This window comes from Saimiri boliviensis, chromosome 19, assembly GCF_048565385.1.
Source record: "Saimiri boliviensis isolate mSaiBol1 chromosome 19, mSaiBol1.pri, whole genome shotgun sequence".
In the NCBI taxonomy this organism is placed as follows: domain Eukaryota; kingdom Metazoa; phylum Chordata; class Mammalia; order Primates; family Cebidae; genus Saimiri; species Saimiri boliviensis.
Window position 1 is genome coordinate 32717908 of NC_133467.1, and position 20046 is coordinate 32737953.

Genomic DNA, 20046 nt, shown 5'->3' on the forward strand with positions numbered 1-20046 from the left:
ACATTCTCCCTGTCCTCTGAACTCAGTGAAACCTTTCCCCAATCCTGTTCTCCTATCATTTCCTTTTAAAATTTAAGGTTCTCAGGATGCTGACTACTTAGTCACATCCTCCAGATAATCTATTTAAAGTACAGAAACCAATGAGAGATGTTATAGAGGTTTGTGAGATATGGTGAGTTTTGACTTTGTTTTAAGTATTTTAACTCGGTGATATGACAAGAGGGGAGGTCTTCATACTTCCGAGAATGATGCTTATACTTAAATTCTGTGTTATCTTTTGTATTATAAAGGATGATGATGTGTTGAATATTCTCAGACACGTTACTTGGCTAAATGTACATATCTTAGATATAAACAACAATTTTTATAATTTTATTTTGTCATTATCAAATCTTTTCTCTTTTTTTGGTGGTGGGGGAGTGGAGTTTCACTCTTGTTGCCCAGGCTGGAGTGCAATGGTGCGATCTCGGCTCACTGCAGCCTCCGCCTCCTGGGCTCAAGTGATTCTCTGGCTTCAACCTCCGGAGTAGCTGGGATTACAAGCCCACCACACCTGGCTAGTCATTATATAATCTTTTGAATGTACTGGAAGTCACAATCTCTCTTCAATTCCCTCTCCTTTTTGTTCTTTTACTGCATCTCAACTCCAATATGTGTCAATCCACATTAGTAATGGCATGCCGCAAGTTGTCATGACTGATGAGTCACAAATTGAGAAAAGGATGTATTAGCTGACTAAAGTGGCATTCTAATCAAGGTTGGGAAGGATTTGGGGATGGTTGCAGGGAGTAGGTGTTCCTTCTTCCCAATTACCTTTTAGCTTTTCTTTTTTAAGAGTTTCAGCAAGGTTGCCAAGTGTTGGTATTTCTTTGAAGATTTCTATTAGTCTGCCCAAACCAGCATCACCTGGGAATTTTTCTTCCATCAAGTCAGCAATCTGAATTTTGTCATATTCGTCTCTCATTTTTGAATTAAGTTTTAAATCGTTGCTCAGTAAGGACTTAACCATTCTGAAATGATAATCATTGATGACCTCTAATCCTTTTAGTAGAACAATTGTCTTGTAGCTGTTTGCCATTTCTAAAGATACAAGTGAGCCTGCAAGAGAAAAATGTCATACAGTGTTACACATGTATACAGACAATTTAATAGAAGATGTATGCCTATGCGAGTTGAATGGCCATATGGAAGAGTTGTTCATGAATATGTGTGATAAAGAAGGACTTAATGACCAAATGTGTTACCATAGAAATTGAGTGAACTGCTGCTTTAGGAATGTTTAAGTAATTTTCCCCATTGAATAGGATAGTTAAGTTGGGTCCAGGTGTTAGAGGGAGGTCTGAGAACAAGCAGTAGTCTTAGTGTTTAGAGTATGGGCTGTGCAGTGTCAAAGTCTTTGTTTTCTCTTCCCATCCTTTATCGAGACTGAAGTCTACTCACCAAAGCCTGCCTGTTGTTTCTTAAATCTTCCCATACTAGCACCACTACAACTGAAGTGTCCTATGTGTAAATACGCTGCAGCCTCCCACCTTGTATGAATAGCTTTGTGCCACAACACTACAGTTTCATTCTTGGGCACTGACCCTATTCTCCTTAACTCTTTCCTAGTAAACTATCATTAGTATCGTCTTCCTTGCCCTGTTTGCCCTCTGTGCGCATAAAACTATCAATTTCCTGAACATCTACATTTTCTGTATTGCAGGAACACAGGATTTATTGGCTGGAAGTATTTCAATAGTTACTTGATTTGTCTAATACATTTTCATTTCACAGAACCATATTTCTCTCTATAAACTACATTTTTATCCCACTGACATCTTTCAATATTTGCCCATTTTCTTTTCAACAATTCCTTGCTGCTTGTATTGTTTTAGAAGGCTGTGAGTAATCTGCATTCGTTTTTACCTGTGGCCCTTGTGTGTTCCTTATATCTTACATTTCAGAAGTATAAAACATACCATGCATTTTCATGTTTCATGACTTTGCTAATTCTCTTCTCATTGCTTGGAAAGCCATTCCCACATTCCTCTCTCTGTCTACCTCCCATACAACCTTTAAGATTCAACTGAGGGTTTTTCTTCTAGAAATTTTCAGAGTCCCCTTATGGACAGAGTGTTACTCCTCTTTAGCACCTGTGCACTTTAGCACATGATGAAACTCAGAGCATGGTATGGATTTGTATTTCTTTTCAAATTAACACAGCACATTGGGAGGTCGAGGCAGGAGGGTCACCTGAGATCAGGAGTTTGAGACCAGCCTGGCCAACATGGTGAAACCCCGTCTCTACTAAAAATACAAAAGCTAGCCAGGTGTGGTAGTGGGTGCCTGTATTCCAAGCAGCTTGGGAGGCTAAGGCAGGATAATCACTTAAACCTGGGGCGTGGAAGCTGCAGTGAGCTGAGATCATGACACTGCACTCCAGCCTCGGTGACAAGAGCAAAATTCCATCTAAAACACACACACACACACAAAACCAAAACCAAAAATAAATATTTTAATTTTAGAAACCATGTATTTGCGTGCCTCTTGTGTAATTTAGATATTTAAATTTCTGGGGCTGTTAATTGCTTTCTTTTTGAGAGACCCTGAGTGTCCTCAGATTGAAAAGCATAGAATGAAGGAAAAGTCAATACAAGGACATATAGTGAAATAGAAGAATATAAAAAAAAACAGAAAAATACTCCATAAGCCTCCAGGAATGAAGAATAGATCACCGGCAAATGTCCAAAAATTAGATTGAAACTGATTCTCAACAACAAAACTCCTTGAAACAGGACAATGGGATCATTTTTATATAATGCTGGTACAAAACCCCATATAAATTGCTAAACAAAAAATTTAGAAATGGGAAGTCTTGATTTGTTTAGTGAGTGTGACAACACAATTTATTTGCAAAATGAAACCAAATGTGAGGTTACAGGAGGCCATGTATGATTTTTATTTTCGCCACTTCAATGCGAATGTTCATATGTTTTGTTGCTGAAATATTAGTGGTTTTGCTTTTGTAGTAATGATCCTGATAACACTGGGTTTTCTAGAAAATGTGCATTAAATAGTCTTTATAAAACTCGAAGTTCTGAATTTCAGAACATATCCAGCTTCCTGGGTACAAAAGAAATGCATTCCCCTTGTCTTGAGGAAAAAAATAATTTCAAAACTAGAATTTCAATCTAAACAAGATGATATTTAAACAAAAGATCCACAAAAACTGTTTTCTGAAGCTCAAGGCCTACATAGTTTTTCCAGACAAAGATGCACAGCAAACATTTCTGGAAGTACTTTTCAAATGAAAATTTAACAATTTTTAAAAAGCTGCAGGCCAAAAGACCAGTAAGAGAGAAAAATGAACTTGATTATATGTGTCTATGTTTTTAAAAGAAAGCCCTGATCAAAGAAAAGAGAAACAGAAAGGGAACCGACATGGTGGAGGGAGGAAAGAAAAAGAATATGACAGTTTATTAATGTAATTGTCTTAGAGGGTGAGATGGAAATATAAGTTAAAAAAAGACAAGGAGGAGAATATAGAAGTGTTAGAATCGCAATGAAGATAGCAGAAACAGGCCAAAATATGTCAATTATTAACTTATATGTAAAAGGTCTAACTAGTTAAATGACAACTTTTATCAAATTTGACCTAAAAATTCTGTATGTATGTTTATCAGTAAAAGATCACTTAATGGTGAAAAAAAAATTTGAATTATCATGCAAGGAGGAGCTAGAAGATAATTTATGTTAGCATCTTAAGACAAAAAGTATTATCAGATACCACATGATAAATGGTTCAATTCCTGAGAAGATACAAGAGTTTAAATTATGAATTTAATAATCAATATGGATTATTTGTCATTACTGTATACTCCTTCACAATAATACAGTGCCATATCATATATTTATCCTCATATACACACACATTTACACACACACTGCCACAAATATATGTATTTATATGTATATGTTTATGGAAATGTATACATAATCACATACACACTTAATATACATTAATATATATACATGTGAGCGTATCGATAATATGTATGAATTTGAGAGAAGTACAAGAAAATACAATCGTATGGTAGATTTTATGTTATATCTTTCAATACTAAATGAACAAGGTAAAAAATGTATAACACTTAAAATTTGAGCAAGATAAATATTGATAGCAATATTTATCTAACATATATAAATTCTGAAATCACTTAAAATCTCATATTCTGTTCAAGCACACTGAAATTTTGCACCAGGCTATACAGAAAGTCTTCTAAATATTCTAAACTTGGACAATATAAATCTATTTCAAATTGACTTCTCTGCCTCTCCCCTATACCTTGCCATTAGAAAAATGAAAAATAATTAACTTTCAGGAGGGCAGGAAGTAACCTTAAAATGTCTGAAAAACTGCCTCTTACACCTGGTGTAGTAGAATGGAGCTCATGTAAAAGTTAAACATACTTATGAAAATATTGACACCATTTATTTGAATAATTGTGTTGGCAAAATGGATAAATTTTCTACCGTGTGTGCATGTATAGAATAATATAATAATTACAAAACATTCTCACACATGTATGTTCTCATATATGTTCTCACTATGTAGATGTATTTTTTACTTAATATTATTTCCTGATACTTGGTGCATATCATTATCTTGCCTTATTTTTTCTTCTACTTTCATTGTGGGTTCAGGGAGTACATGTACAGGTTTGTTACATGAGTAAATTGTGTGTCGCTGAGGCTTATTGTACAATGATGCCATCATCAAGGTAGTGAGCACAGTACCAGATAGGTAACCTTCCAACCCACATAACACTTCCATCTTTCCCTCTCAAGCAGTCCTCTTGTCTTCTGTTCCTATCTTGTGTCCATATGAATTCAATGTTTAGCTTCCCCTTATAAGTGAGAACATGCTGTATATGGTGTTCTGTTCCTGCATTAGTTCATTTAAGATAATGTTCTCCAGCTGCATCCGTGTTGTACATATACACCATGGAATACTATGCAGCCATAAAAAGAATGAAATCATTTTCTTGTCTTTTGCCCAGACCCCAATAGCCACTAAGCTTTCTAAACTTAGAGAATATATACTCATAGAATTTGTTTTAAAATCTTCAGTGGTCAAAATGCATATTCCTTCATTCATGCTTTAGTTGTGGAATAAAAGATGTCTACTATCTTTGAAGTAAAGAATTAGAATTAGTAACTGTGGTTTTCACTTTTCTGAATGTAGTTGATGCCAGCCCTCCTCCCTTTCTCCAACTGCCCTGAAAAACCAATATTGAGTTAATCCTTGTGATTTTGTGGATTTCAAGGAAGCATCCAGATCTTTTCTACAAAAAACACCCACAGTACTCACCTTTCTGGGAATTTCTTCAGTGGTAGTCCAGATCTTGAGATCTTCAGAAATGTAGGAAACAAGGATTGTTTTGAGTAAGGAAATAAATCAGTAACGCTCTCAGAAACTGAAATACATAATGTTATAATCTCCTGAAATGCCAAGAAAATGAAGTATTTTCAAAGACAACAAGGGAAAATGGCCCTCCTGAGAGTCACTTGACCAGTACTGGCTTCCTCGTATTCTGCTACTTCCCCAGGGAGAGAGGAGTTGTGAAACTATGGGTAGACTCCTCCCACCAGTATTTTTTACCTTTCGATTCTGTTAGAGAAAATGAAGAGTTTCTTTCCTATAGGTATCTTAATGAAAGTAAAATTCATATCAAAGTTATATTTAAATTTTTTTCTTACAAATATTGATAGCTGAATGAAGTTCCAACCTTAGAGCTTTCTTAGCCAGTAGACTTACATGTGGGTCATTAGGGACCTCTGTTCTGTTGAATGATTGTCAAATAGAAGTAAGGTGGCTGCTTCTCCCTCCTTTCCTGTGCAGAGTGGCAGTGACAGGAGGAGATATTGGTAGAAGCATCTATTGCCACCAGTACTTTACCGTGTCTCCTGGATGGGAGAATGTCTGCTATGAAATTGCAGTTAGTTTAAATATTACCTGTAGGATTCAGCCAGTTATTAGTAGTTGACAAACCTAGGGATTGCCAGATCAGAAAGTTATTATGAATATATAAATCCTTTCTCAAATATATATAAAGAAGTTTAACACTAGCTGTCCTCTTGATGATGACTAGGTTACTTTACCTCAATGATTAGATTCCTGATTACTCAGGTTTTCTTCGTTATTCATGGAAAAACCCAAATGGATAGTGAGCTCACAACATGACAGCAGTGAAGCCTTGAAAGTCTTGGAAATGCACTGAACTTCTGGTAGGGCGAGAGTCCTGATAAACCCTTTCTCACCAGTGGTTTGTCTTTTAAGGGCAGTGGGTATCCTTCAGAGTACTGTAACCCCAAGATGTCAAACAAATGACACTATTAGAAACAGTGCTGCAATGAACATTCGTTGCATGTGTCCTTATAGTAGAATAATTTATAATCCTTTGGATATATACCCAGTAATGAGATTGCTGGGTCAAATGGAATTTCTGTTTCTAGGTCCTTAAGGAATCGCCACACTGTCTTCCACAATGGTTGAACTAATTTACACTCCCACCAACAGTGTAAAAGTGTTCCTATTTCTCCACATCCTCCCCAGCATCTGTTTTCTCCAGATTTTTTAATGATCACCATTCTAACTGGCGTGAAGGGGAAGAAGGCAGCAAATCACACTGCCATGTGTGTACCTATGTAACAATCTTGCATGTTCTTCACATGTACCCCAAAACCTAAAATGCAATTTAAAAAAAAAAGTACTTACAAAAAAAAAAAAAGACACTAATTGGCAGATGATGTTGTGTTAACTCAGCAGTAGATCTGACAGCAGGATGTGGCCATGAGTGAAAACTGGGGCCCCAAATACAGCAGTAGGGGAGAAAACATGTTTTTAAAAATTATCCTTTTTAGGTTCTTAGTTGACAGTCTCCTGAAAACAAAAGTCAAATTAACAAAAGAAAAACAAGGAGTTTATTAATGCGTGCTCTACCCATCACGAGGGATAGGCTTCAGTTCAAAAGTATTTCTCTCTCCAGGCTGTGGCTTAGAAACCTTGTTTAAATAATATTTCAATAAAGAGCCATAAATCCTATATAGTGGAAGGCAAAGGAGAAAGCAATTCCAGTCATTTAAAAGGTGAGAAAATGTGGGAAGGTGGTAAAATCTGTTCCCGGATTCCTCAGGTTCCTGCTGGTATCTTCTCTGGGCTGAAAAAACAAGTGATTTCACCAGTCAATAAGGATTTATGTCCTGCTGTAAGACAAAGAGTGCCTGAGGCAGCAGGTTCCCCTGCATTTTCAGTGTCTTTAACTTAGCAATCCTCAGTATTTTGAGAAGTAGTATTTTTGGTTTCCTTCATAGATAATACAAATGATCTGAGGCCATCTATGGAGCAGAAGAAAGCTAATTGTCTTAGTACGAACCTGGGTCTTGAAGAGGATAGTTAAAGTCTGGATTTGCAACCATATGATAACGTTATTAAAGCAGAACTAAAGAAAAAGCAAGGAGGATTTGGAAGGATGACGATATATAAAAATACCGTTGAGTGTTCATAGTTTTCACTTATAGGTTTACGTTGCTGTTAATGTGGATACACTGAGTTGGTTTCAAGATAATAGGTAGAGAGGTGTATTAGGAAGGCCGTGTTGCCCCATTTAAAGGTCAGAGGGTAAGGGAAGCTTGGTAGAAACTACCATGTTTCAGGACATTTTTCTGTCCCCTTTTAGTGATCATTTCACGTAGGGTAATGGGTAATGCCTTCAGTTAAGACTCCAGCATACAACACACAAATTACTGTCACTGAAGAAGACAATTCAGAACATTGCTCCATAATCCATACTGTGCAGATAAAATTATAATATTTGAAGCAAAGAAATGCTTTAAAAATATGCATTTTTTACTGATTCTGAAGCAGTGGGCAATAATTTGCAATTTGTGGGTCCACACAGAAAGCTCACTAATAAAACATACAAGAGCTCTTCTTAAGGGGGAAAATGTCTGGGTGAACCTTCATGACTTTGTGTCATCTGAAGAACTAATTCCCATGATCATTCAAAGTCCTCAGAAAGTTCCCATCAGATTAATGTTCTAACCAAGATGTTAGCAAATGGTTGCCTGTGGGACAATACTAACACATCACCTACTTTGTAAGTAAAATGTTATTGAAACACGGCCGTGATTATTCATTAATGCATTGCCAACGTCTGCTTCATGGTGCAATGTAGAGTTGACTAGCAGCAGAGTCCATCTGGTGGCAGAGTATAAAGATTTTATTGTATGGCTTATTACAAAAATAGTTTGTCAATCTGTACGCAGTCATCAGTCGAGGAGACAGCAGAAAGCCTCTAAAGAGAAAAGCAAAAGTAAGTAGAATAGCAATGTTGAATCAAGTTTAGCCTAAAGCTGCCTTCTTACATATTTTAAGTTTAGCCTAAAGGATTCTCTGTGCAGCCTAAATGGAAGTGTAAACAGACTGTAGTGTACTCTTGTGTCAATCACCAAGTTTTGGTCAACCAAATGTGGCCAGCTGTTCAAACTGTATTCAGATAAGGCAAACACTGAGCTATAACATATCCAGTGGTCTCTCTATATTATGTCCATTTTCAGTATCCTACTTCTCTTGTTCTGTTCTTATGTCTTCCACTACTTGGCTGCCCTGGAGTCTCTGGGTGTATTCTGGCTTGGGATGCTGCCTGATTAACAAATCGTTCATTGCTCAGTTAAACTCTTTTAAATTTAATGAAGTTGAAGCTTTTCTTTTAACAGCAATCACACCAAGAAACCACATTTGGGACTTTTAAAATCCATTGTAAAGCCATGGATAATAGAGCTTGTGATAATGTTTGTGATTTCAGAGAGGAAAATGGAAATGGAGAGTGTTAAAGCCATTCTCTAATTAATTACACCAGAGTCAGAACAAAACCCATTTGTATGGGAGCCTCAGTTAGCAAGATTGCTTTATGCATTCATGACTATCAGCCACCTGAGTCAGGTGCCTTCTCCTTTTGTCTTTCAAGTAAATAGTTTTCTCTCTTTTAAGGAACAGAAAAAGGTGATTGAGTTTTAAATGTTGAACCAATCTTATATCCCTAAGATCAAACACTTTTAATGATGCATTATAATATATCATAGATTGATAAGAGTAATTTTTCCATATTTTAAAAGTGTTTTTGCATTTATTTTCATGTGAGAATTGGCTTTTATTTTAGTTTCTGTGTAACGTCTTTAATTTTGGTGTGACAGCAAACTGGCATTTCTAAAACAGAGTGCATAGATGTGGTAAACTTTTATCCTCAAATGTCTGATAGAATTCACAAAGTGTCTATTCCTCAAACTTTCACCACAGAAAGATTTTTGTTACAACTTCTCTTTCTCTAATAGATAGAAAAATATTTAGCTGTTTTATTTCCTTATAAGACAGTTTTGGTAAGTTGTGTCTCACAGGAATATTTTCTGTAATAAATTTGTGTTTTACAGGAATTATGCAAGTAAGCAAACTTATTTGCATAAGATTGTTCATAATATTCTTTATTACTATTGTAATATCTGTAATGTCTTCCCTTAACATTCCTGACACTGATCATTTATATTATCCTCTCTTATTTTTCTTAATTATTCCTGGTAGACTGACTCTCTGAGGAGGTTGCTCAGGGAAGTTCAAAGTCAAGAGGAGAGACAAAAAGAAAAAAAGGGATTTGAAGCTTTTGGCACCTACATCCAGAACAAAAAGTAAATAACATTTTAACATCTAGCCAGATTAACAAAAAATTTTATACTAAAGGTCTATTTATTTCAGTTTGTATTACCTGATCACATAACTCTCCCTTTTGACAGAAAAAAAAAAAAAAAAAGAAAGAAAAAAAAGCCAGGTATGTTAAAGACAAGGAAAAACAGAGTCTGAAGGGTCAAAAGAAACATCATTAGGAGCAGACTCAGATATGACCCTGATGTGGAAAGTTGCTGATCGGGAATCTAAAATTACTATGATTAATATGTTAGCACTCTAATGGAAAAAGTAGACTGCATGCAAGAATAGATGGGTAACTTAAGCAGACAGAAGAAAACACTAAGGTAAATCAAACAAAAATGTATAATATGAAACAACTGTAGTAGAAATGGAAAATAATCAATAGACCAGACACCATCTAGAAAAGAATGTTACCTAGAAGATAGATTAATAGAAATTTCCCAAACCAAATGCAAAGGGAAAAAGCATTAAGCCCTCCAGCCCTTAGAATATCTAATAACTGTGGTGGGGTATCTTAAGATGTACCATACATATGATAGAAAAGTCAGAAGGTAAAGAACGAAGGAAGCATAAAGAGTACTGAAGTGGTCTGTTTGTCTGGTGTGACACCCGAGATTCTTGGTCTCATGGCCACAGAGATCAAGGATATGGACACACACAAAGAGTGAGGTTTAGAGCGGAATTTTAATAGGCAAAAGAAAGAGAATAGCTCTCTGCTCCAGAGAGGGTTCCTGGAAAAATGCATTGCCTATCTGTGGTGAAATGCAGGGATTTTTATAGATGAGCTAATGGGGAGACAGTGTCTAATCTACATAGCATGTGGAAAACTGGTTAGGACCAGGTGTGCCATCTGCATAGAACCCGAATCTCCAGCTGCCCCCACCCCAATCTTTTATTATGCAGGTGGGTAGCTACTCCATGTTGCTTATTTCTTTCTTACTATATACACATGCTAACAAGAAAGGGAAGGTGGAGCCCCCAGGGTGAACATACCTGGCATCAGGTACCCCTTACTACTGGTTCAGCTGCTGGCATCCCCCTGTGCAAGCTCTCAGCTTCCTTCTTCTTGTTTGCAGCTCGATCTTTCAGGCTGCTGTTTGTTAGAAAATAAGTGATTTCTTAGGCTGCTTTTTGTTAGAAGGGAAGTTATGCCAAGGACTCTTTTGCTTTCACTATCTGCCTAAGATAATTTCTTTTGATCTCCTGTATCAGTATTTGGAGATATAATTGCCAAGAAACATTTAAAACCAATCAGAGCTTCAAAGCCTCAGATGCAGGAGGCTCAGATATTATCCAATGTGATAAATATTGAACAACAAATCCTATCTGGACATTCTATATTTAAGCTGCAGAAAAGACAAAGCAAAATCTTGATCAAAGTCAGAGGAAAGTAAAATATGTATTGTAGAGAAGTAATTCCAAGAATCACAGTGGAATTTTTGTCAGAAACATTTCAGGCAATAAGAGAAAGAAGAATATAAAATGAAATGCTTAAATGAATGAAAGAAAAAACATACCAATCTGGAATTCTGTATCTGGCAAAATTATGATTCAAAAATGAAGGAGATTAGGGTTTCAGATTTACACACAAAAAAAGAAGACCATCAGAGAAGGCATAAATGCAAGTCAATTGAATTTTGAAAATTTTGATTCTGAATTGATTTAAAAGATAACTTTCTTTTAAAGTATTAATAGTGATAATGTATTCAGTCATTATAGTAGATAAATACAAAAAATGAATGACACAGATGTTCCAGGAAAAAGATGGAGGAATAGGGAATCCTCTGTTATACGGTATCTGTTGTTTATGTGAAGTGATAGAATAATATTTAAAGTTAGATTTAGTTAAGTGAAAGCTATATTTTTGAAACTCCCAGGCAACTAATATAAAATTAAAAAGTAGTAGAATTCATATGTTAAGAGAAGAAAAGAAACAAATCATTGCTCAGTTAAAACCATAAAAGGCAGAAAGACAGGGGCAAAGAAACAAAGAACAAATGCAATAAATAGAATGCAGTTGCAGAACTGGCAGTTATTAATCTAACTATAACAACTACAGAAGAGCTCTGATTTGTAGCAAATGCCAGTTCCTGTGGTGTAAATATCACCTCCTCTGTGGCCTTTAGAATGCAAAATATTTGACAACCAGCAGAAAAATTCCTCAATATTCAATAATCTGTTGTTTTCTGATTTCTAGCTGGGGAATAAGTACTCTGCCTTCAGTTCATCCTCTGCACAAAACCTCCCAATTATCTGCCTACTTTTTTCACAATGAAACTTCTATTTCTCACTTGATGAAAAAGGGTAGCTTGCTGTTTTACCCTTCTGACCTCATTTTCCATACCCTTCCGCATACACCAAAGTTTCAGTTGTGTGGAACTATTTGTGTTATTTTACACTTTTGAGTATTTGTAGGTGACATTTCTCCTGTCAATATTTTAAATGTCTTTATCTTGCTAAGAACAATGATTCCTATTGCATATTGATTTCTCATGATACACTAGACTGTAAAAAGTAATGTATATACTTTATGTCACTGAATTTTCAAATCAACCCCATGAGTCAGTTTCCCCACTTTAGAGAAGACTGTTGTCTTAGTTGATTTGAGTCTCAGGATGCTATAACAAAATAACATGGGTTGCACGGCTTAAGTGACAGGCATTTCCCTCAATTCTGGATGCTGGAGTTCTAAGATTAAGGTGCCAGCCAACTTAGTTCTGGTATGGGCCCTCATTCTGGCTTGCAGATAGCCATATTCATACTGGGTCATTGCCAGGTGGGGGCTGAGGGAGGGAGAGAGAGAGAGAGAGAGAGAGAGAGAGAGAGAATGTGTGTGTGTGTGTGAGAGAGAGAGAGAGAGAGAGAGAGAGAGACACAGACAGAGACAGTGAGATCTGATGTCTTTTCTTTAAAGGGAATCAATCACATCATGAAGACCCTGACGTCCTAAACGAATTACCTCCAAAGCCCTCATATCTTCAAATATCATCACACTGGGAATTAGGGCTTTATCATATGAATTTGGGTTATACAATCCAGTCTATAATAACCATTTAAGCTATTTTTCCAAAATCATGTGACTAGTTAGGGTTGGAGACAGATTCAAACCAGGTCTATCTTATTTCAAATAATATTAGCACAAGGGTATTGATTGGTTTCTCATGCTTCCTGCTGAAACTGAACATTTTGTATCAAAACACAGGAATCTGATTTTCCCACAGCCTAAACTAAATTATTTTATCCTTTGGAGAGGATAAATTGTTTTGTCTTTCGGAAATTATTTAGTTTAAATAATTTAAACTAACTTATTTACTCCTTTAGATAAACACTTGTCTATCTAACTCCCATCTGAATGAAACTATGAAATTCAGATAGCCTTGATCTTTGTTTCATTGATCTGTTGAAAGTAGGAGTCAAAGCTTTTTCTTTCCCCCACCACATCAATTTTTTTCCATATTATTCTGTATTCCATAGAGTGTGTTCTATTTAGTATATATACTTTGTGATTTATGTATATAATAGGTTTTTAAGAAAGTTGAATTCGTTGCACAAGTTGCAATAAGGGAGGTGGGATACTTGCACAATGAGTGAATATAGTTAAATAGCAAGGTGACTGTTCGGAAAACTCCCTGCTGGACCAAAATCTACCCTTCTTAAGAGCAGGGCAAGCTCAGACCAAAGAAAGAAGCAGACCACTCCAAATTGGTAGGTAGTCAAAGATTTATTCATGGGATACGCATGAGGCCATCTTGGGTAATAGCAACAAGAGGCAGATCTCTGCCTGTGCAATACGTACATGACCGATCTTTTAAGCCATAAGAAGAAAAGGGAATGGGAAAAGAGGGGGAAAACAGTCACTGCTGGCCTATTTTTTTTTTTTTTTTTTTTTGAGACGGAGTTTTGCTCTTGTTACCCAGGCTGGAGTGCAATGGCGCGATCTCGGCTCACCGCAACCTCCGCCTCCTGGGTTCAGGCAATTCTCCTGCCTCAGCCTCCTGAGTAGCTGGGATTACAGGCACGTGCCACCACGCCCAGCTAGTTTTTTTTTTTTTTTTTGTTTGTTTGTTTTGTATTTTTAGTAGAGACGGGGTTTCACCATGTTGACCAGGATGGTCTTGATCTCTCGACCTTGTGATCTACCCGCCTCGGCCTCACAAAGTGCTGGGATTACAGGCTTGAGCCACCGCACCCGGCCACTGCTGGCCTATTAAGCCATCTGTTTGCACTCAGTCTATTTACTTCCTGCGTAAAGATATTGTTTGGATTCCCTGCAGTCTGTGGGTTAGAAATTTTTACCACTCTGCAGTCACCTACCCAGAACACATTTTACGACAGGGGCATTCCTTCCTGTGCAACTTGAACGCTTCTCCAAGCTAGTTCTTCTCTAAAATTTTGTAGTTTACATTGCAGTTTTACCTGCTTTTCCTTTTGCCCTAAACAAAGGCCATCCAGAAAATTCTGTTGGCAGAAAGGGCTTCTGTAGTTCTAGGGATGATCATCTCTCTACTTTGGAATGGAGGGGAATAAAGGAGAGACTTAGTGTTGGGACCAGAGAGGAGAGTGAATTCATATGGAAACCTCAGGGGTGATGTGGACTAGTTCTAATCTAGGCAGAACCGGCACCATTCATCTCCTGTTTATTACATGGCACTTGGAGAGTATATGAGTGAATGACGTTTCTGGTTCATGAAAACTACTGTTCTCTGACCCTTTCTGTAATAGACAAGGCATATTTTCCAACAGTCTTAGTCTATATAGTGCTGCTGTAATGGAATACCATAGACTGGGTAATTACACAGCACAGAAATTTGTTTCTCACAGTTCTTAAGGTTGGAAGTCCAAAGTCAAGGTATCAGTATCTGATGACGCTTTGTTGCTGTGTCCTTACATGACAGAAGAGCCAAAAATAGCTAGTTCACCCCCACAAGCTCTTTTTATAGTGGCATTAATCCATTTATAACAGCAGATCCCCATATGTACCCCCAAACCTAATATATTAAAAAAACAACAACAACAGATCCCTCATCATTTAAACACTTCCCATTAGGCCCTACCTGCCAACACAGTCGCTTTGTGTGCTAAACTTAAGTACTGGTTTTGGAGGGGATAAAGCATTCAAACCATAGCACCTTGCTCTGTGCCTTTAATTTCTGTTATCTCCATCCTGTTTGCTCCATTTCTCTAGAATAGACCATCCTCTACAAAGCATTCACTGAAGAATCTTACTAGATTAATAATTTCTTGTCTTTACTTTCATACTTCCACTTTTGGCTCTCAGGATTTCCCCTGATATTATTTATTTCTCAGATTGGAAATGAGATTCTCTACTGTTGTCAATAGTTAACTCCTCACCCTATACCTCTAGTTTCGGAAATTCTTACCTCAAGTTACTAATATCTATCATTTACTTGGATTTGTTCAGCAGCAAGGGCAAAATTAGTTGGTACTCAGATTTATTAACAGCTTTTGCTTGATTTTGGGTGTTAACATATGAAGAAGAGAAAAATAACTTATGAGTGATGGATAAGTGGTATATGAAATTTGTTGCATTTTAAGTTTTTCATTTAGTGCTTGAGAATGTTTGGTACGAAGAAAAAAACTCCTATGTGCCCAGTTAATGTTCCTGTATTCTTCAATGTTTACTATATTAGCTTATGAGGATCAGAAAGGGAAACAATACCAAATTATGAAAATACAAGATGGTAGAAAATTAGTGGTGCAAAAGCCTACTCTTCTGATCTTTTTTCTTCCCTAGCCAATGCCAGGTGGCTATCAAGTAATAAAGCAGAGAAGGAATTACTTAGGAAGTGTAGCCTGAACTCCTCCATGGGTTTGGAATATGGCAAGTTATTTCTTCTTAGCTTTATGACAGTAATTTAAGTGTGTATGACTTTGTAATTGCAGAATATTATGACATAGTGTATTAGTCTATTCTCACACTGCTTTGAAGAAATACTTGAGACTGGGTAATTTATTTAAAAAAAAGAGGTTTAGGCTGGGCGCGATGGCTCATGCCTGTAATCCCACCACTTTGGGAAGCCGAGGAAGGCAGATCACGAGGTCGAGATCAAGACCATCCTGGCCAACATGGTGAAACCCCGTCCCTACTAAAAATACAGAAATATTAGCTGGGCTTGGTGGTGTGTACCTGTAGTCCCAGCTACACGGGAGGCTGAGGCAGGAGAATTGCTTGAACCCAGGAGGCGGAGGTTGCAGTGAGCCAAGATTGCGCCACTGCACTCCAGCCTGGCACCTGGTGATGAAGTGAGACTCTGTCTCAAAAAAAAAAAAAAAAAAAAAAAAAAAAGAGGTTTAATTGGCTCACAGTTCTGCAGGGCTAGGGAGGCCTGATAAGACTTACAATCATGGCAGCAGTGGAAGCAAAGTCATCCTTCTGCACATGGCAGCAGGAGAGAGAGATGAGAGTTGAATGAAGAAGAAAGACTTTTATAAAACTATCAGATCTTGTGAGAACTCAGTCACTATCACGAAAATAGCATAGGGGAAACCACCCCTATGATTTAATTACATCCCACTGGGTCCCTCTCACAACACATGGAAGTTATTGTTACTATAATTCAAAATGAAATTTGGGTAGGGACACAGCCAAACCCTCTCATTCTACCCTGGCCCCTCCCAAATCTCAAGTCCTCACATTTCAAAACACAGTCATGCCCTTCCAACAGTTCTCTAGAGTCTTACCTCACTCCAGTGTTAACTCAAAAGTCCAAAGTCTCATCTGAGACAAGGCAAGTCTGTTTTGCCTATGAGCCTGTAAAATCAAAAGCAAATTCGTTATTTCCTAGATTCAATGGTGGCATAGGTATTGGGTAAATCACCCATTTTAAATGGGAGAAATCAGCCAAAACAAAGGACCTAAAGGTTCCATGCAAGTCCAAAGTCTAGCAGGGTAGTTATTAAACATTTTTTTTTCTTTGAGACGGAGTTTTGCTCTTGTTACCCAGGCTGGAGTGCAATGGCATGATCTCGGCTCACCACAACCTCTGTCTCCTGGGTTCAGCAACTCTCCTGCCTCAGCCTCCCGAGTAGCTGGGACTACAGGCGTGTGCCACCATGCCCAGCTAATTTTTGTATTTTTAGTAGAGACGGGGTTTCATGATGTTGACCAGGATGGTCTCGATCTCTTGACCTCGTGATCCACCCCCCCTCGGCCTCCCAAAGTGCTGGGATTACAGGCGTGAGCCACCACGCCCGGCAGTTATTAAACCTTAAAGTTCCAAAATGATCTTTGACTCCATGTCTCACATCCAGGTCACGCTGATACAAGAAGTGGGCTCCCATGGCCTTGCGCAGCTGTGCTCCTCTGACTTTGAAGGGTATAGCCACACTCCTGGCTGCTTTCATGGGCTGGTGTTGAGCGTGGTTTTTCCAGGCCCATAGTACAAACTGTCAGTGTATTTACCAATGTAATCCTATACAACTTACTATTGCCATTGCAACATCTGAAAACTCTTCCCCTTCATTAAGTCATATTTATGGTATCCAAGCTGACACTTCAGGAAAGGATTCCAAAGAAAGTTTGAAATATGCTTTGTTGCTCCTTCAACCTATCAACCACTCCTCTAGACACAATGACAGAATCAGAGTCTCTGTAGTGGCGGTAAAAAACCTAAGGCAAACCATAGCAATTGAGACAAGGTATCAGAATGTAAATACCTGCCTAAAATGGATTAGATATTCTGTCTGCACTCTAAATAAAAGTGACTGTTACACTTGTGTGCACGGTAGGCCAGAGGCCCAGATTGTCCCCTTTTCACTTAGATGGTCTAATCAAGTGGATATGGAGTACATGATAGCTCTTTTTCAGAATTCCACAATGAATTTTGCCAAGTTCTTTCACTGCTATTCCCTGAAGTTCAACACTCTGCGCGTCAGCCCCCCGAAGGCCAAACTGCTTCCATCTCCCAAGGTAAAGTTTGCTTTGTGCCCCTCATGATGGGAAGAACTTAGTGTTCCTTGTAAAACTTAACAAGATGCAGTGAAGTCAGGCACTTCCAAGAGCTGACTCATTAGTCTGCCCTAGCCAAGTGAGTGTTGTTCCTTTCCCTGTGCCCAAGTGTTCTCATCGTTCATCAGCCACCTGTGAGTGAAAACATGCGGTGTTTGGTTTTCTGTTCTTGTGTCAGTTTGCTGAGAATGATGGTTTCTAGATTCATCCATGTCTCTACAAAGGACACGAACTTGTCGTTTTTTTATGGCTGCATAGTATTCCATGGTGTATATGTGCCACATTTTCTTTGTCCAGTCTATCATCGATGGGCATTTGGGTTGATTCCAGGTCTTTGCTATCATAAACAGTGCCGAAATGAACATACATGTGCATGTGTCTTTATAACAACAATTTATAAGCCTTTGGGTATATACCCAGTAATGAGATTGCTGGGTCAAATGGAATTTCTATTTCTATGTCCTTGAGGAATCGCCACACTGACTTCCACAATGGTTGAACTAGTTTATACTCCCACCAGCAGTGTAAAAGTGTTTCTATTTCTCCACATCCTCTCCAGCATCTGTTGTCTCCAGATTTTTTAATGATTACCGTTCTAACTGGCGTGAGATGGAATCTCAATGTGGTTTTGATTTGCAGTTCTCTAATGACCAGTAACGATGGGCCTTTTTTCATGTGTGTTGGCCTCATATATGTCTTCTTTTGAAAAATGAATGTTCGTATCCTTTGCCTACTTTTGGATGGGTTTGTTTTTCTCTTGTAAATCTGTTTTAGTTCTTTGTAGATTCTGGATATTAGCCCTTTGTCAGATGGGTAGATTGCAAAGAATTTTTTCCATTTTGTTGGTTGTCGGTTCATTCTAATGATTGTTTCTTTTGCTGTGCAGAAGCTCTTAAGTTTAATTAGATCTCATTTGTCTATTTTGTTGCCGTTACTTTTGGAGTTTTAGTCATGAAGTCCTTGCTTGTGCCTATGTCCTGAATGGTGTTGCCTAGGTTTTCTTCTAGGGTTTTTCATGGTGTTAGTTCTTATGTTTAAAGCTTTAATCCATCTGGAGTTAATTTTTGTGTTAAGGTATAAGGAAGGGATCCAGTTTCAGCTTCCTGTATATGGCTAGCCAGTTTTCCCAACACCATTTATTAAACAGGGAATCCTTTTCCTATTGCTTGTTTTTGTCAGGCTTGTCAAAGATCAGATGGGTGTAGATGTGTGGCATTACTTCCAAGACCTCTGTTCTGTTCCATTAGTCTATATCTCTGTTTCGGTACCAGTAGCATGCTGTTTTGATTACTATAGCCTTGTAGTATAGTTGGAAGTCAGGTAGCATGATGCCTCCAGCTTTGTTCTTTTTGCTTAGGGTTTTCTTGGCTATGTGGGCTCTCTTTTGGTTCCATTTCAGTTTTGCAAATGAGGCAAAAAGGGTTAGCTAAATTGCACTACAATGATGATTTATGGAATTAGAATTAAAACTCAGTTTTCTGACTGTATGTTCTATTATAACCAACAATGAAAACTGCGTTTGTGGTTTTGTCTTTTAGTAGTGTCTGAGAGTGAGTCATGAGAAACAGCACTATGTATAATTTGTGGATGGGTTTGCAGACAAACAGAGATGTGCAGACAGGCAGATGAGCTGGCTGCTTTTTTTTTTTTTTTTTTTTTAAGACTAGTCAAGTGCAGTAGTGAGAAGGGGGAAAGAGTAGAACAAGGAGTTCGATCTGTAGCTGACTGAACAATCAATCGAGATATCTCATTACCTTCGGACCAGCCTGACTGCTTTTATTTTATTTTATTTTATTTTTAAAAAAAGGAAATGGCAGTTTAAAAAATGCTCTGAAAGAACAAACAAGTATGGTCACATCTTTTTTTTAATTTTGAACTCCCATGGTATACATTCCTCTTTTTGTGTGTTGGATTGCTTTGATGTATTTTAAAGAAGGAGTTGAGCAATTAACTTGATCTGCTTTCTCTTGATGATTTTACCCTGGTTTCAAAATTAAAAACACCATTTATCATAGTTCAAAAAAACTTTAAAATGTATGAAGCTCAAGGAATGTGTGTGACCCACTTTGTGCAAGAGTTAGTTAGTAGCAAAGCCTAGATTAAAAGCCAGGTCTCCTGACTCCTAATCTACATCTCCACAGTGACTCCTATGAATGTAGGAAACATTTCCCTTCTGTGTGGTTGAGGCAAAGTCTCCTAATCAGGCCTGGGGCAGGGACTCCTAGTTGGACTATATTCTAGACCTGTTTCTTGGACATCCTGATCTACATTCCCATGTTCCCAATTAGCATTAATTGAGGGAGAAAGAGGAGAAAACTGAAGCCTCCCTAAAGCTCCC

At 37.7% G+C, this 20046-nt stretch overlaps 3 protein-coding genes across 6 annotated transcripts in view; 2 read left to right on the forward strand and 1 right to left on the reverse strand.

Annotated features, from left to right (window-relative positions):
• LOC120360104 (interferon-activable protein 204) overlaps positions 1-5714 on the reverse strand; it is an 83848-nt gene extending 78134 nt beyond the window's left edge. The window contains exons 1-2 of the mRNA XM_074389751.1: positions 5351-5714; positions 814-1098 (exon numbers count right to left, since the gene is read on the reverse strand). Of these exons, the coding sequence (XP_074245852.1) occupies positions 814-1078 (265 nt within the window). The 5' untranslated portion in view covers positions 1079-1098; positions 5351-5714. The remainder of the gene's footprint in view (positions 1-813; positions 1099-5350) is intronic.
• The window catches only part of SPTA1 (spectrin alpha, erythrocytic 1), a 191191-nt gene that overhangs the window by 1417 nt on the left and 169728 nt on the right, over positions 1-20046 (forward strand). The window lies entirely within an intron of this gene.
• Positions 1-20046, forward strand: part of LOC101044324 (olfactory receptor 10C1-like) — a 37768-nt gene continuing 17722 nt past the window's right edge. The window contains exon 1 of the mRNA XM_074390001.1: positions 1-20046. This exon is cut by the window's right edge and continues 17722 nt beyond it. The gene's annotated coding sequence lies outside the window, so the exon portion shown is untranslated.